General features: G+C 43.4%; 4 protein-coding genes across 4 annotated transcripts; 3 read left to right on the top strand and 1 right to left on the bottom strand.

Annotated features, from left to right (window-relative positions):
• Positions 1-1,155: 1,155 nt before the first annotated feature.
• Positions 1,156-3,884, top strand: T069G_00004 (glycosyl hydrolases family 2 domain-containing protein; the record flags this gene model as incomplete). The annotated part of the gene is made up of 4 exons (XM_056167214.1): positions 1,156-1,689; positions 1,750-2,740; positions 2,800-3,654; positions 3,703-3,884. The coding sequence occupies 4 exons, from the start codon at positions 1,156-1,158 to the stop codon at positions 3,882-3,884; spliced, it is 2,562 nt and encodes an 853-aa protein (XP_056032530.1).
• Positions 3,885-5,351: 1,467 nt separating this feature from the next.
• On the top strand, positions 5,352-7,841 carry T069G_00003 (fungal specific transcription factor domain-containing protein; the record flags this gene model as incomplete). The annotated part of the gene is made up of 1 exon (XM_056167213.1): positions 5,352-7,841. The coding sequence occupies one exon, from the start codon at positions 5,352-5,354 to the stop codon at positions 7,839-7,841; it is 2,490 nt and encodes an 829-aa protein (XP_056032529.1).
• A 287-nt stretch (positions 7,842-8,128) lies between these two features.
• T069G_00002 (sugar transporter domain-containing protein) lies at positions 8,129-10,038 on the bottom strand (the record flags this gene model as incomplete). The annotated part of the gene is made up of 5 exons (XM_056167212.1): positions 8,129-8,309; positions 8,393-8,501; positions 8,583-9,293; positions 9,358-9,759; positions 9,837-10,038. 5 exons carry the CDS (start codon positions 10,036-10,038, stop codon positions 8,129-8,131), a joined length of 1,605 nt encoding a protein of 534 aa, XP_056032528.1.
• A 3,050-nt stretch (positions 10,039-13,088) lies between these two features.
• Positions 13,089-14,285, top strand: T069G_00001 (uncharacterized protein; the record flags this gene model as incomplete). The annotated part of the gene is made up of 1 exon (XM_056167211.1): positions 13,089-14,285. The coding sequence occupies one exon, from the start codon at positions 13,089-13,091 to the stop codon at positions 14,283-14,285; it is 1,197 nt and encodes a 398-aa protein (XP_056032527.1).
• Between the last annotated feature and the right edge of the window lie 4,172 nt (positions 14,286-18,457).

Genomic DNA, 18,457 nt, shown 5'->3' with positions numbered 1-18,457 from the left:
GCCCAGCCACCTAAGCAAGTTGGCCTGGAGTTGAATAAACATTGACATGAAACGTCCACGAGGAAGGTTGCGAGCTTTTGCTGGTCGGTGAGTTAATGCTTCGACAATTGATAAACCTTGTCAGGCCTCAAAATGTTTTTGGTTTGGCCAAGATCTTTAGCGGTCTGTATGAGGTTGTACATATATAGTAATTTGATCTTCGTTCCTATTGGAAGATAGCAACGAATCAAGAAAGATGCCAAGCGAACCATTCATTACTTCCAACCTAAAAGCAGCATTGTGAATCGTGTAGGCATAACACTTGCATAGAACTCAGAATCGTCAACAAAGATCACGCTCCGTATCTGCCAAAGCTCTGAAAATCAGCAACGAAAACATAGCACTAAGAGTTTAGCACGAACATTATACAAAATATTTCGATTGCATTGCAATGTTCTCCACAGTGATGGCCTAGGCTGTGAACCAAGATTCGCTGATGGAGGGCCTTTCTAATGCAAGGCGATCTTGGGCTGCGGAAGACTTTCCGTAAATATGACGATGCCCTCAAGTAAAGAGATCAAAGCTGTACCAAAGACTCACAGCGTTGTTAGTCCACTGCCTTAAGGTTCCGTATTCAAGGACGAGCTCGCAGACTAGCTCTAGCCCATTTCTTTCTACCTGTTCTAATCCATACGACCTTTTCTCGGCACAGTTGGGCCCAATATCAACTTCTGTTTCCTTGTTTCAAAGCCGAGGCATCTGGCGCGGGGTCTGGTAGGCTTCCGGTACCAAGTCATAATGGACGCCACTGCTTAGTGCCATAGCACGATGCTCATGCCTTCCAGAGTGAGCAAAAGCGAACCCCTCCAAACCCCTCACTCCTCTCTCCAAATACCTGCATCCTTGTATGTAGAATAGGGGGCCAATTTACCGTGGGGTTGGCGAACGGGCATAGCAATGGCGCCTTCCAGCTGCAGACGCGGCGGTGATCAAAGATACGGAAATGTGTAATCCGTGCCACAATGAGGTATAGCGCAATGACTAACGACTGGACATCACCACCAGGCCAGCTGGTTATACATACGGGCATGAGCCAGATCTGTAGTTCCAGAATAGAGCTAAGATTTTTCTGGACAACGACATCACAAGCCAAAAAAAAAAAGAGGAAGAAAAGAGATGCAGCTCACGAAGACGGCAATCAATGGGGGTTGGGAGTTCAAGCAGCGCAGCTCGCTGAACGACTCTACGGCTTCCTCCTTTTTACCCGTGGCCCAATTCCCTACAGTGGCGCACATCGACCTCTTACATCATAAACTGATTTCTGATCCGTACATTGATGATCATGAGCTGGACTGTCTGTGGGTTAACGATGCGGACTGGACCTACCGTACCTCACAGGTGCCGCACCCGGAATTTCAGGGGCCCCAGACGCGAGCTGTGTTGGCCTTTGAAGGCTTAGACACCGTCGTTGATGTGTTCTTGAACGATACATGTATTCTCAAAAGCCATAACATGCATGTGCAGCATAGAGTGGACGTAACGAAGCTACTAAAGGAAGCGCAGGGGCCAATCTCGCTGGAGTTGCGATTCTCCAACGCTCCTGAGTTTGCACGCCGAGAGAAGACTCGCATTGGCTATAAAGGCAACGATGCGGACATTCACTTTGGTGGGCCAGAGAGGCTATTCCTGCGAAAAGCACAGTATCACTGGGTAAGAGCATTTTCGAAACTCTCCACGGCCAAGGGCAATGTATAGCTGATTTGATTCCAGGGCTGGGACTGGGGTCCAGCGATTAATACGTGTGGACCATGGAAGCCAATCTATCTCGAGACATTTGAGCAGAGAATCGATGATTTCTTGGTTCGCCAAGAAACGGACTCAGATTTGAAGAGGGCAACACTCACCATCAAAGGAAGTGTTGAGAACTGCGCTCTAAATCAGAAAGCTACTGTCGAGATTCAGGATCCTTCTGGGTCTGTGGTACAAACAAGCTCTCTTGATATATCGGAAGGGAAATTCAACACCAGTCTCGTCGTGGAGAACCCGCAACTCTGGTATCCGCATCAATACGGAGCGCAGCCGTTATATCAAGTCACTGTCAAGATACCAGACTACGACAGCAGGTCTCAAAGCATTGGTATCCGCCGACTGCGACTGCTTCAGCATAGCCTTAAACATGCGGAGGGCACTTCGTTTGTCTTCGAGATCAACAACATCCGCTTGTTCGCTGGTGGGTCCTGCTGGATTCCCAATGACTTTATGCTTCCTAGGACGACTCGCCAGCGGTATGAAGATTGGTTGCAGCTTGCAAAGGACGGCAACCAGAGCATGATCCGGGTCTGGGGCGGCGGCATCGTGGAGTCGGACGATTTCTACGACATCTGCGACAGATTAGGGCTGCTCGTGTGGCAGGACTTCTTATTTGCCTGCGGCAACTATCCAGCATCTCAGGAATTTATGGACAATGTGAGGATGGAAGCTGAACAGCAGCTTAGACGTGTTGGCCATCATGCCTCTCTCGCTCTGTGGGCGGGCAATAATGAGGACTACATGCTGGCGGAGAGATTTGGTTGGGAGCTCGACATGAAGGACGAAGTAGGTCCATGGCATGAGACCAACTTTCCTGCTCGTGAGATCTATGAAAGGCTGCTCCCTAGTCTCGTAGAGAGGCTGGGTGGCGATGTGCCCTACTGGAGAAGCAGCCCCTACGGGGGATCCTTTTCCAACGATACGACAGTGGGCGACACGCATATTTGGGACGGTATGTTTCCCCATACACATGTGGCATCTGCCTTGGAATACTGACGACTCTTTGCTTAGTCTGGCATGGTAAGCTCTCTCCTTACCAAGAATACAAGGACTACACGTCTCGCTTTATCAGCGAGTTCGGATTCGAGTCTTGCCCTTCGCTGCGGACGCTTCATCGCGCCATCACTTCCCCCTCCGAGAGACACTCCCTATCTCGCACATTCGATATTCACGACAAGGGACCTGGTCACGGGAGGAGGTATCCTATGTACATGGGCGAGAACTTCAGGTTCCGGATGAACCCCCTGCGTGACTTCGTGTACTGCACACAGTACATGCAGGCCGAGGCGATGAAATACGCGTACAACTGCTGGCGACGGGAGTTTAGGGGCCCGGAGGAGGAGAACTGCGCAGGCGTACTAGTGTGGCAGCTCAACGACATCTGGCCGGGCTCGAGTTGGGCGCTGGTGGACGTAGATATGAACCGCAAGCCGGCATACTACATCACCAAAAGGGCGCTGGCCAAGACCGTTGTGGGAATGGAGCGGACGGTGACGAAGAAGCCCCCATATATCACAACGGGATACCTGCCGGAGAAGGCTTCGGTGGATGTTTGGGCGGTCAATGGCTCCTTGGAGGCGCTCAACGCCACGCTGAAGCTACGCATGTTTGACATTGCCACCGGGTCAACTATTGAGCTCCCCAATAGCTGCGGCAATCTCAAAGATGGTCACAAATTGGAGCTGCCGCCGAACCAGACAACAGAGATAGGCAACATCGACATCCCCAACCCAGATCAGACCGTCTTCGCAGCCTATCTGGAAGATCGGCAAGGAACTGTTCTAGCACGCTGGGTCTCCTGGCCTGAGCCGCTTCGACTAGTCCACGTCGCACGAGACCTGGCCGTCAAAATATCTTATGAGTCTGGTGAAGATAGAACTAGCGACAAATTGCTTGTCAGTGCGTCTGCGCCAGTAAAGGGAGTCATGCTGTCGGTGCCCATGACTGAAGAAGGTGACGATGCCGTGTTCGAGGACAACTTCTTGGATCTGGTGCCCGGGGAGACGGTGCAAGTCCAGGTTCAGGGTCTCAACGGAAGATCCGTCCAGTCTCGTTTTCTGTATGACTGGGAGTTGGAGGAGAACTTTGAGCTATGAGGGTCCTCACAGTTATGCATCTACCTGTACATACCCATTTGGTCTTCGTACGTAGTCTATTTCACGTCAATGCCCAGAGAATGTAACAAGCAAACGAAACACAGGTCATGCAGTTTCTGGCTAAAACACGTAGAGTGTAAGTCTCATCATACGGCTACGTAGTTACATCTACAGTACGAGCATTCGCGCCAACTAACAAAGGTGAGATGCCTGCTGTATGTCTGTAAGTTACAGTAGTGGGAAACGGGGGGGGGGGGGGGGAGGGGGCAAAGTTTGGAGAAGCCACCGTCCACATCCCTGGAAAGAAACTGCCCCATGTAACAATCGAATCCGGGGAAGAGAGGGAGCCAATCTGAGAGCAATGCTGCCTACTCCCGCATACATAGATCTTCTACATATTCTAGGCCGATTTCAATATAGCGCAGGCCCAAACATGGTCGGCCACACAGGTTGTTTTTCGGTTATTATTTTGCTCTATCCTGTCTGGCTGGCCTCTGCGGGGGTGATGCCCCTCTTGACGCTTAGTTTTGGACTCTGAGTAGAGGTTTCAAAGGACCCCAGACCCATGTTTCCTTGGCCGCTGGTGTAGCGTCTCGCTCCAACCCTAACCGGTAAAAGCAGCTGGTTTTCCCAGCCTCGTTCTTACTTGGAGCTATCACCGCGGGGGCAAAGCTGGTTGCCAGAGAAAGATGAGCAGCGGGTGGCACAAGTTGTGCTCTATAGAATCAATAGATTTATATCTAACGTAATATTTCTTGGCGTGGATTCAAGTACTATACTCATCGACGTGTTAACTAACCTCGGATTATTATCGTCTATGGCTAGCAGCGATAGTGATTCATTCGACCCAGTGACTTAGAGATTTCTTAAACTTGTAATTACTTGTACAGGGTATTGGCTTCAACCTCGTATTCCCACACTCTACTTTTAACAATACTTCCCTCACAGCTTCGCCGGCCACTGCAAACCCAAGGCCTACGCTGGAGCTAGGCCGTCATCATTTGATCGAGAGTGACCCTAGCCTAGCGTCCATGTTTGCGATTGACTGCCGCGTCGAATTCTCCGATTTCGCTGTTCATCAGTCCTCGCAACTCTCCTCCCTTGGCCTGTCACAGACTCGGTCAAACATCTCCGGCCAATGTATGACAGCTCGTCACAATGGCGGGCTCTCCATCAAGGCCCGGTGCATTTCACACGTTCCAGATCTTTGAGCCGAGTAACGATGCCTTTGCTATCGCCAGCGATGTCCAGCCGGAAAACAGATACGCGCCCAAGAGGAGCCACATCCCCACCGCCTGCACAGAGTGCAAGAGGCGCAAGGTGTGAGTGATCTTTTCTTGTTCATTTTCTCATTTATGCATATAGTGTCTTTGCCTACTCCATGTTTTCTACGATCCCAGATGCTGACGGTGGCTCAATCCCTTTACCTGTCTGTAGCCGATGCGATGGTAATTATCCCTGCGGACCATGCCTCTCATCCTCGGCTCTTCGAGGGCACGTCGAAGACGATGCTACTACATCACGCCTCGGCCACGCGTAATGCCCTCCAAGAGAGCCCTTGAAGACGCCTCTAGCTCTTTGGCTGACTGCCATTCCATACTTCGGCGACTATTTCCAATACACGACGTGCAGGAACTGCTCCCGTTGTCGAGAGAGGATCTCATCGCTCTGCTTCGCCTGGATCAACGCAGTGCGGCAGAGGCGCACAACGGCGCACGGCCGGAAGCATTTCGAAATCCATCACCTCTTAATGATATCTACACGTCTCCAATGAGGGGCGAGTCTCCAAAGCCAAAGGCCAGGGCAGCTCGCTCACCACTGTCTGCTACTCCCTCGCAACCAGGCTCCTTGGCCGCAGCAAGCACAGTAGCTTCGTTGCGATCTAACGATGGCGATTTGACAATCCTGGAGCCGGTTCCGACGCCTGACGCAGAATGGGACGAGGAGCGGCGCGAACGGGAGCAGGAGCATGTGCCGGCAGAGGCTGATGATGTCAACGCGCTCTCCTTTGCTCTAGACCGCCAGGTATCTTACTTGGGTATATCGTCTATACGAGCTGCTCTACTTGTCATGTTGAAACTACGCCCTTCACTAAGACAGGAGATGGCCCCCGATTCTGCGCCAAGTCTCCCCCGAAGACCTCTGGTACACCTACCAATGCGAGATGAAAACGATGCCAGCAACAGTGATAGGCGCTATAGCTCGACATCGGACTCTGTGCGGCCACGTCGCCCATCCCAGGCGCGGACACTTTCACAGCAACAACTTTCCAAGCCAGCGCTCTCCACGCGAGTGGCCTGGTCGCGTCGGGGTCAGGCGCTGGTCGACGCCTACTTTCGGACGTTCCACATGTACATGCCCATGCTGGACGAGCCGATCTTCCGAGCCGAGTTCGCCGGTGCGAAGAGTCGGGAAGACGAGCCCTGGCAAGCGTTGGCGAACATGGTTCTCGCTCTCGGCAGCGTCGCCGCAGCAAGGTCGGACGACCAGGAGGCCGAACACGCCACCTACTACGAGAGGGCTGTCTCATTGCTGCCCCTAACTGCCCTTGGCAGCTCCCACATCGAAACAGTGCAGACCTTAGCGCTGATGGGCGGAGAGTATCTGCACTACGTGAACCGTCCTAACATGGCGTATGGTGTCCTTGGAGCTGCGATCCGCATGGCTGGCGCCCTGGGACTACACAAGGAAGCTTTGACGGCCCCTCCGACGTCTTCTATCCCGCCAGCCTTGCAAAAGGCTCTGGAGACGCGACGTCGTACATGGTGGACTCTTTTCTGCGTAGATACATGGGCTACCATGCTGACCGGGCGGCCGTCTTTTGGACGCTGGGAATTGGCGACGAATATAGTAATCCCTGACGGGGGAGTGGCCGAGAATGACTCTTACGTTCATAAGGAGGTCGGCGACGATGGACGGAGAGTAGTTGAGGCCGAATCAACAGAGGATGAAACAGACCAGACCAGCGATGCCGAGCTTCTGCGACAGCTTGCCGAAGGCGTCAAGTTTGCTAAGATTGCTACGCGAGTTCAGGACGCATTCGCCGTATCGCCTATCATAACCACGGCCCTGCGGCAAGACATCGACAGCCAGCTTGCTGCTTGGCACCTGTCGCAGTCGTGGCCATCATCACGGACCAGAAGCACCCAGAAACTTAGCAGAGACAATGCGAGCTACCAGGACGCTGTGGGCGATGAGGCACCGTGGCGCTTCACGCAGAGCCTCATGAAGTGGCGTTATCAGGACCTACGCATGCTACTGCACCGGCCGGTGCTTCTCTTCCTGGCGAACAGCGGATGCAGCGACTGGGAAGATTGCAGTCCTGACGATGCGGCCGCGGTAAAGATGTGTCTGGCGCTTGCGATTGCGACGGTGGAAGATGTCGAACGGGAGTGGACGCCCAGTCGAATAGCTGGATGGAAGGCTGCCTGGTATCTGCATCAGGCCTCAATGGTTCCTCTACTTATCCTCCTGTGGAACCCGAGAAACATGCCAAATGAGGCAGTCCTAGAGCCCTGTCGTCGCGCAATTCCCATTGTCTTAAGCCTCCTTGAAGCCATGAAGCCCTGGTCTTTAACTGCCAACCGCAGCTGCGCCTTGATAGGCCGCGTCTTCGAAGCAGCTACACAAGGTGCCAAGGTGAACGTTACAGACGAGAATGATCTTACTCACAGCACTTCTTTCATGTACGGTGGTCCTGACGCCATACCTGCCGCCAGTAACATTGGCAATTCCGAACAACTACTTGACGATGGTAACATGACGAGAGCAGTGGGCGGAGACATGGCACAGAGGACTACCGCATTTGGCAGCATCCCGATACAGGAGGCGCTGGATTTTAACTTTGGGCTCAACTTTGGGTTTCTGGGCTATGAACAAGACGCTGCGATGGGCGGCTTGATTAACATTGACTCTTTCGACATGCTCGACCCGTTCTGGGGGCAGAACACTATGTAACGCTTCAATGTACTATGTAACGCTTTAATGTGATCCACGATTCCCTTGCGGCTACTATACTTGGGGAGGAAAAGGCTGAAAATTTACAAATCTCATGCCGAAACTGTGAATGAAACATTTCCACGGATGAATGAAGAGACAAGTAAAAGTTCATTTTAGCTACAACTCACGAATTATAAGCGTTATGTTTGCACCCAACACCTATAGCTACATATCTGTAAAACTTGAGAAGCAGCTGAAACCCCTCTACGCTATTTTCGAGCTGGCCCTTGACTGCCAACTATAAGTTACACTGAGTTGGAGTCGCCAGATGCATTGTGGGGAATGATTTGCTTCGTGCTCGCCTTGCGGGGGTTGGAGGAGTCGAACACGGCATCCAGCTCCTCAAGCGTGCGACCCTTGGTCTCAACAAAGAAGAAGTAGATAAAGATGAATTCAAAGATGTCCCAGAAGACAAAGAACGCGTAGCTGCCGAAATTAGCCGATGTGCGCCATGGCCAAGTACAATGTATGGTGAACTACTATGCTGGGGTAAAATGACGGTGACTTACAACCAGTATGTGATGTTTCGCATCGCAAGAGGGGCGGCAAAGGTGTTTACAAATCCAGCACAGCCGGAGGTAATGGAGGAAACCATAACGCCGTTGGCTCTCATGTCATCTAGATACGTGTCATTGTTAGCCAGTGATCATCGAGACTTTGCTAAGCGTAAGAAGAAGTAGACAAATAGTGGTGTCATACTTGCTAAAATCTCAGGGGAATACACAGGCTGCATGGGAGTATACCCTACGGCAAACACGACGCCGAAAATGAAGATGAAGGCGATCATTGCAGAGCTAGCGTGGACATCGTGCGCGATTTGGTACCTGGCAGTTGCGCCTGTGATGATGGCGAGGCAGATAACCATGCCTCCTGTCGAGAATAGGAACATCTTGCGTCTTCCAACCACATCGTGGCAGCGCGCTCCGATGCTCGCCGCAATCCATCCCGTCACGGCGTAGATGCCATTAAGGAGCTGGGCCATTGGGACAGAAGTGATGCCCACAGCCTTGATCATTGTGGGGAGGTAGTAACTGGCGACGTTGTTTCCAGAGAACTGCATGAACCAGGACCACGAAATGACGAGCAGCATCCGGTATCGCCTCGAGCGTGACTTGAATAGCGCCTTGATGTTGAAATAGTCGCGGGCCGCACGGATGCCACCCCTGCTCAGGGACTCCTCGATTTCACGCATCTCTACAGCCACGATAGGGTGGTTTGGGTCACCGTTGGCATGATGCTTTACTAGGAATGCCCGTGCTTCTTCGTGACGGCCCTTTGCGATAAGCCATCGTGGGCTTTCCGGGATAAACCAGGCGCCGAGGACGACGAGGCCAGGGCAGACGGCCTGCAGCCACAGGGACAGGCGCCACTTGATGTTGCCGCCGAGATGGAGGTTGCAACCGTATATGGCTTTATTTCTAATATTAGCAAAACTATGCCTGAGCTTACTTCCCTGAGAATGGTAGTAACTTACTAAAGGTGGCGATGATGCTGCCCATATAGTACAAGGTGTTGTATCCTCCTGCAACGGAACCACGTTGCAGCGGCGGAGCTACCTCTACGAGCAACAGTGGTGCAGCAGAGCTAGCCAAGGTTGAGAAGAAGCTGAGGAGGAATCGGGCACCGATGAAGCTGCCTAGAGTGGGAGCGGTTGCCGTAAAGATGGCGCAGGCCACAACGCCAACGCACCCGAAGATGACCATGAACTTCCGGCCGCGCCAATCGTTGCACCAGGTGAACAGGGCACCGATCATCTGACCAATGTTGAAGATTGAAAACACAAGGCCCGTGCCTGCTGAGCCATTCGGTCCAAGATGGTAGTAGTCCTGGTATTCGGGCATAATGTTGATCGAGCCCATGAGGGAGCCATCGTAACCTTCACCCAGTCTGTTAGTCTTTCTATCTTTTTTGTGGAAACTTTTGTCTCCTACTTTCATAGGTAACAGGACTCACCGTTCATAGTAGAGCACAAGTAGACAATGGCACACACGAGGTACAGCTGGACGTGACCCCAGGCCCATGGATTCGGGACCGCGTGCGCCTCTTGCAGAGTCGTTGCAATGGCAAATCCAGCGTCCGCGCCAGGCACATCCGACGCCTTGTGGTCCTCATGCTCATACGTTATGGTGGTTTTGGTTTCCTCTGTGACCTCCATGACTGACAGGAACGAATAATTAATGTCGAAGAGATGCTGTTGCGATTATTTCTTAATTAGCCCAATGCGATGCTGCGAGACGGCTGTCAGGAGACTCTTGAAAACGAAAGCATGATCTCGCTCTATAAGGAAGATGAATCTGCAACATAAGGCTTCGCTCTACGGCGACTAATGGGCTTCTCTCTAGGCTGTGCCGCCATCACCGGGTGTTTCTCCATACTACGTGTCTACCAGGGTAATAAGCCAGTGTCTATATCATTTGACTACGCTAGTACGAAATGAACTACGGAATTGTCTTTTCCGTGTTTCTATGTGTATCCGTAGTCCGATATAAACATGAAAAACAAAACTAAAGCGCCGCTAACCCCGGCCCAGACCCAATTTCTGGTCCGGGGAAGTGGGTACGTTTCGTACATATTCTGGCGGCTCTCATATTGATCCCCGCAGGGAGAAGATGTTATACTAGTGCACAACATGCGGTGGAAGTTTGACTTTATTCCCTCCACCTTGTGCCATGGGTTAACGTTTGGGAGTGCTATTTTTGCGCTCCGTACGGCGCGCGACGGATAGAACAGGTTCAACGACACCTGCTCTTCAAGGGTCTAGACCATGCAACATAAGCGCCTTTTACGGAATTGCTAACTAAAGAGTCTGACTTTTGTATTGCACAGAGATGTATATTAGTAAACCTCTGCAGTGGTGATGCCGTCTCCACCGTGGACCGTTTCTCGGCGTACTAAGGCATCTTCAGGTAGAAGCATAATATTACCAGGATTATATAATATGCTGAAGCATCGTGATCCATTTTCCTCATTGAATGACTTCAATTCACTTGAGTGCACTGTAATTATGGTGTCAACATCTTACCGCCAATCAGGCCTAGGGTAGCTTAGTGCCGAATGGACAGGGGTATGCTGTGAGGTGTTTTGGATAACGATTCGCGGCCTGGTATCTAACGTCTGTTGGAGGTTTCTCCTATTCCAGTTGCAGGTGATCCCGTTAAATTTCGCAAAGCATTTGAAGGAAAGCCAGACAAATCCGTGACCGATGGCTTTTCTATCCAGCAAATTCCTGTGCCCGGCTACGACGGGGTATCAAAAGCAGGTTCGCATCTATAGACTAGATGTTCGCTCTACAAAAAGACACAATCATTATAGTGGGACTTGCCCCTTAATTCTACATCTTTCAGTTGTGCTCATTCTAAATTTTGTAGTGTGTATGGAGGTGGGTGGGTATTAGGCGATCTTGACACCGAAAATGTTGTCTGGCGAGCCATGTGCAAAGGGAACAACGTCACTATTAGTAGTGTTGACTAATGGGAGTGTAAGGAACAGATTACCTCAGTAATAAGGAGAGGTTAATCGCAGAATTCAGGGTGCCTGACAACAAATTTCCAACTAGTGTGGAGGATGTCTGTGCCGCTAATCTTTGGGTAAGAATGGCGAAATCCAGCAAAATCAGAAATGTGACTGACTCCTTCTTGAGGTCTTTGACAATTTGGAGGCTCTTGGTGGCAGTCAAGATCATGTAATTATTGGTGATCTCAGCGAAGGAGCCAATATTATAAGCGCTCAGCCGTAATATGATCATGGAAGAAATCTATTCATCAATTATTTAGGCTACTGCACTCACACACCGCGACAACCCAGTCAAGCATGATTTTCAAGCGCAAATCCTCCTTGTCCCGATAATAATGCATCCTGCAACACAGCCGGCAGATCTCAAATTTAGTAGTTACCTGGAGAATGCCAAAGTCCCGATCCTATCAGCTGAGGCTATCATGTAATATCTCAAATAGTACAGCTCTGTGCCAACAGATCTCCGCATATCCCCGCTCTCCGCAGATAACTTCTCTGGACTCCCACTTGCTTATGTCCAAGTGGCGGGTGCAGACGCTTTTAAGGACGATGGATACTTTGCTGAAAGACAAAAGGGTGAAGCAGCAGACACCGGTTAGTAAAGTAAAGCACATACGAAAAGCAAATAAAACTCGAAACCTCTTGAGTTGGGCTCAGTTGTATTCTGTCTGGATCGAAATCGCCCTAGCCTAGTGGCAAATATGCTTCGAACGTCATCAAGGCTCTGCGAATAGATGCAAACCCGCTGCGAGAGTCTCAGGGCGGATACGTGCACTGCTGGTCCGATGAACGAAGGCAATACTTTTGAATCCGACCCAATTTTGATACCATAATGCATAGATAGCCCGTCTGGCCTACCTCAGCAGCAGATCCTGGCGTAGCAACCGGATCCCCCGTTGTAATTAATGCAGGCCCAGAAGTCCCATCGTAATGATCAAGGTCAAGGCCAAGTTTGATAGTGCAGTCAGCGTTCTGTATGGTCGGAATGCGCTGAGGGCTACACGACACGAAGCGATCCAACAGATCGACAGATCATAAGGTTCCTCGATATCCATCCTGTGACTAGACTGGCAGTGTAGGGTCCGATTCTGCTGAGAGGTTCAGAACCTGAGCAAACCGAATCGCAAGGCCTACTTCCATCCATCCACGGTTGTTCCTACCAGCTGTTTTTCCAACCACGTACTAAGTCAGCTTTTGTTCACGATGAAACACATGTTGGCAAGAAGGGGGCGGCTCAAGGACCGACCTGTAAAATCCAGAACAGCCAGCATGCTTGTGGCTTGGAAAACATGATGGCTTAGAAAGCCGTCCTCACTGAAGACCCTTTCATGGATTTCCCGCCATGCAATATCGGCAAAACTTTCCATCGCCTCTTCTTGCCGCCCTTGAAAGAAAGCAGAAAAAAAAGGGCTACTTAAGTAAAGAAATTAATACTTTGAAAATAACTATACGTATTTTACAATGGTATTTTGACTGCAAATAAACTATTCCAGTGCAAACATTATACACTATCCATAAATTACCCCCCTGTGCATAGGTACCTATTGGGCGCCAAAAATGCTTAGCTAAGTTTACTAAGGCGCTTAAAGAGATTGCTTTTCTATGTATATGTCCCATTAATCTCTTCCCCTTTTACTATACACTTATAAACGCACTCTAATCAAGCACAACAGCAATTTCTTTTGTTTCACTATGGAAACACAGTCGACCGCATTCCCCCAGTTCACACTCTTGCCAGTGGAGCTTCGCCTGGCTATCTGGTTTTATTGTCTGCCTCATCGAGTTGTCCAGAGAGACGATCCTTATGACGAAGTTCAGCGCCTCCGTAAGGAGCACAAATGTTGGTCTGTGCGGCCATCTCTCAAGAATGCTGCCCCGCCACGCATTGCCTCAGTCTGTCGCGAATCAAGACAGGTCGCTATGCGCTGGGGCAAGATGGTCTCGCAGGACTATAACTGGAACCTAGGGCCTATATGGATTCAGCCTCGTTTGGACACTTATCATCTTAACTTGACGTCTGAGGCAGCTGAGGCAATTTGGGAGGGCGGGTTGGAGAAAGCGCAGGTCGACGAGTTTATCAAGGACGGATTAATTTGGCTCGACACAATCCCGTTATCAATACCTTCCGAGTACTACTTCGATTTTGACTTAGGATTGCAAGACGTCTGCAGGATGCGCCGGCTTCCGCACATTGAAATCAGAGACGACTTTGTAGATGAAGATTTAAACGTGGTTTACAACGAGTACGCTAACTATGGTCCGAGGCCCTTTACACACATCTCCCTATCTGCTACCATGGCCTTCATCACTATACATGCAAAAAGAAGGCACGCCGTCGCGTCGGGCCTCTTTGGCCTGCTGCTTGATGCACCGGTTCAACTAGTGGATTTTGACGATGAGCGAAACATCAGATCTTTCCACGCACTCTTTAAGAGAGACATCTACAACCACAAAAGAACTGAAGTCATCAAACTATTTTCTCTCATCCTGTCGCCTATCTTTCGATCTCGCGTACAAGACTGGACGGAAAAGGTGGACTGGCTCATGATGGTAACTGCATGGCTGCGCGCAAAGATGAACTGGGAAAACTGCATACCCTTTGATGGGGATCCATTTTCAGCCTGGAATCCAATTATTGAGGAGTTTCCAGACGGCCAGCGGTTGGTCTACATGGGGGACGGTGAAAACTACGTGAATCGATTCGACGATGACAATCCTTGGGTTATACAGGCCAAGAAAGAGCTACCGCGAGTTACTCCCAAAATCCTGTTCATGCTTTGTACCGACGATTGCAATGTGGATGGGAATGTGGGCATGGTGCCTTCTGTACAGCGTCCGAATGCTCGACGAAATGATTTTTTTGAAGTTAATTGTTATGAGAATCTCTGAAGATAATTATAGCCAACCTTGATGATGTATACGCTTAGTTGAAGAGACAATTATTTGAATATCAGGTCTTAGATAAAAGAGTGAAACAACTATTGGTGCTAGAAAATTACACTCAAAGTGACTATTATATCAACGAAGATAAAGTATTTTTGTAGGCTGAATATAACTTTTCTGCTGGGGTAAGGAGATACCCATTTGTAAATAAATAACTATCTCTTGTTTCAGGGTAGGTAAGCTGTTTACTTGCATCCAGTGTTCAGTCTCTTCTCAAGCTTCTTAAGTAAGCGAATACAGTTTACATAGCCTAGAGCACTGCCCTTTGAGTTCTGAATTACGGCAAAGGTCTTGATTAGGATTTCCTACTTCTCTATCCCTACTACGGCCTAGTTTACATTATATGTTATTATGGACTAAGATATTTATAGTCGCAACAACGGGCCTATAGGATAGGTACCTTAAATAAAGGATAGATTATCCTGTTTAATTATATAAGTATTTATAATATAATAAGTAAATACTTAATAAATAAAAACCTATCTTAGCGGAAATGCAAACTAGACTTAAGCTAATTATAACCCTATATATAAAAGCTTCTGGTGCTAAAATAATAAGGGGTTAAGTTAGTTAAAAACTAAGGGGTTAAGTTAGTTAAAAACTAAGGGGTTAAGTTAGTTAAAAACTAAGGGGTTAAGTTAGTTTAATTAATATATAATTTCTATTAGCTTAATTAAACCTAAGCCTTATATTATTAATTTATATTTATATATTAGCTATTTGTAATAAACCGGGTCCTATAGGTACTATAGGTTAACTATTCCTAAGGGATAAACCTTAGAATAGTTCTATAGTTTATATTAGTAAAACAGTTAGGTTAATAAATAAGTAAATCTATTACTAACTATAAAATAAAGTATTTAAATATTTAATTTAAATACTATTATATTAATAATAACTAGCTATTTAAGTATTTTAATAAGTAATATAAAGTAAACTTATATACTTAGTTAGCTAGGTTAAATTATTATTAAAAGGTAATAATTTAGTTATAGATTATTTTAAAATTTTAATAATTTATTCTTAATTAATTAGTTAGTTTAATATTTATTTAAATTAAACTACCCTATAGATTTATTATTATAATTATAAAAATTAAGTTATAATATAATACCTTTTTTTTATTAATTTTATCCTTAAGACCTTACTTATTTAAGTATAAGTAGTTTATTTTTACTTTATAATATATTCTATAGTTATTTATTTTTTACTTATTTTTTTATATATATTAACTTACTTAAAAATAATAAATAAAGTATTTAAAAAACCTTATCCTAAGATTAAAAAATATAAAAGTTTTTTTTATTTTATTATTAAAAATACTTTTACTATAAATAAGTATTATTTTTATTATATATTATATAATTATAAAAAGTATTTTTTATTTTTTTTTAACTTATTATATTATACTAAATATATTTATTTAAATAAATCTTATTATAATATTTATAATTTATTTTTTAAGTAGTTAAAGTATATATAATATCCTAACTTAATACTTTAATAATATAAGGTAAGTTCCTAAGGTAATAAACTAAAGTTAATTAGTTTATATTAATAAAAAGGATAAAAAGTAACTTTAAGTAAGTATAATTATAAAGTAAGTAAAATATAATAAAAATTTAGTTTATATTTAATTTTAATATTTTATTAATAACTGTTTATTTAAGTTATTTAAAAAGCGTAAAAAATAAAATCTTATATATTTAGTTATTTTTTTAAATTATTATTAAATTATAGTTTAATTAAATTATAATAGATTATAGTAGTAATTTATTAAAGGTATACTATATAAGTAATCTTTTTTTAATTAGTTCCTTAGTTTATACTTTAGCTAAAGTATATACTTATATTAGATTAGGTTATAATATAATACTTTTTTTTTATTAGTTTTATTCTTAAAGTTAGTATAAATAAATATTATTATTTTTTTATTATTAATTTATAACTTTTGTTTTTTTTTACTTAATAGTATAATAGTATATTTTATTAAGTTTTAAAAAATTTATTATATAAATTTTAAAAATATCTTTTTTTAATAAATAATATTAAAGAATTAAGTTTTTTAATAATAGTATATTTCTTTTATAAAAAGTATAATATAGATAACTATTATAAAATAATAAATAAAGTATTTTACTATAAAAAGTATATTTATTAAGGTTATTTTTATAATAAAAGTAAAGTTTTTATTAATATATATAAGTTATTTTATTAATTTATTTTTAAAAATATTTATAATAACTATAGTAGTAAGTTAAATAATATTTAAATATAAATAATTATATATATAAGAAAAAAAGGCTAAGGAGTAGTTAGTTAAATATTAATAAAAAGTTACTAAAGCTTTAGCTTATTTATTATATATTTAATTTTAGTATAAATCTTTAATATATTAGGGTATTAAAATAGTTAATTAAGGTTTAAAAAGTTTAAATAAGTTAAATAATATAAAAAAAGTAAAGTTTAAGGTAGTAATTAATATTTAAGTAGCAGGGGTAGTAGATATTATTAATTAAAATACTATATTTAGTAATACCTTCTTAAATTTATTTAAAGTTATTATTAATCCTTTTTTTTCTTAAGTTTTTAGTTTAAGGTATAAGGATTTAGGTTTTTTTATAGTAAAAGTAAAAATTCTAATATTTTTTTCTTTAGTTATTTTTTTATTTATTAAGTAGCTAGTATTAGGAGTTTTAAGTATAATCCTAAGTTTTTTTAAAAGTTTTAAATTAGTTTTATTATATTAAAACTTTTAATAGATTCTTAAGTATTATAAATTAAATTATATTTTTTTATTTAACTATTATAGCTTGATCTAAGATAATAATATATTTTATATATACCCTAAAAGAATATTAGTTCTAAAGAATTAATAAGTAAAGGATTAATAAGTTTATTATAAACTACCTTAAATAAATTATACCCTAAGTAGTAATTTTATTCCTTAGCTTATAATTCTAAAAGTAAATTATTAAAAATAATTAAATATATAAAACTTAATTCTCTATGCTTTTTAAATAACTTAAATAAATAGTTATTTATTATAACCTAACCTTTATAATTGTAATAAAGGGCCTCCTAGGTAGGCTACTATAAATAAACATTAGACTGCCTAATTAATTAAAAAAGGATTTAGTTAAGTTTAATAGATTTTTATAGAATCTAAGAAACTTCTCTAGATTTAATAATAAATTTAAAAAATATTTATAAATCTAGCCTAGCTAACTAAATATATAAATTTACTTTATATTACTTATTAAAATACTTAAATAGCTAGTTATTATTAATATAATAGTATATAAATTAAATATTTAAATACTTTATTTTATAAGCTAGTAATAGATTTACTTATTTACTAACTTAATATAATGGACCGGTTTATACTAAATAGTATAGGGTAGTTCTTAAGGTAATAAACTAGTTGCAGTTTATATTAACAAAGGCGGTAGAATACAATTAGGTAATTTTATTACGTAGCTAGTAGATTAAATACAAAAGTTAATCTTATTACTATATTAACGACTAGCTATTTAAGCTATTTAATAAGTGTAGTAACTGAATCTTATATATCTAGTTGATATTATTAAGTTAACAAAGGCCGATAAGTAACTTATGTTGACTTATATTGTAGGTTGCTGAAGGTTAATAAGCGACCTAGGTTAACTTGTTTTTTATTAGTAGATTAGTCCGTAGTTGATTTAGGTATATATTGATCAGGCGACCATAAAGCATTCGGAATGTAATACTTAACTGCTCCGCTAATATAAACTATAAAACTATTCTAAGGTTTATTCTTTAAGAATAGCTAACCTATAGTACCTATAGGACCTAGTTTATTATATAATAATAACTTTTATTTAAATAGTTACCTTAGACCTATAGGTAATAAAATATTAAAAACTTAATAATTTATAAGCTTTAAAGTTCTAAATAATAATATAAATTATAAAAGTAAAGCTTAAAGTAATTATAGTAATAGTAATATTAAAATATAAAATAACTTTAAAAAAGCTATTATAAATATTAAAATAGTAGCTTAGGGTTAGGGTTAGGGTTAGGGTTAGGGTTAGGGTTAGGGTTAGGGTTAGGGTTAGGGTTAGGGTTAGGGTTAGGGA

Source organism: Trichoderma breve, chromosome 1 (assembly GCF_028502605.1).
Source record: "Trichoderma breve strain T069 chromosome 1, whole genome shotgun sequence".
Lineage (NCBI taxonomy): Eukaryota > Fungi > Ascomycota > Sordariomycetes > Hypocreales > Hypocreaceae > Trichoderma > Trichoderma breve.
The sequence above is the reverse complement of the archived record's forward strand: the minus strand, read 5'-3'. Positions and strand labels throughout refer to the sequence as shown.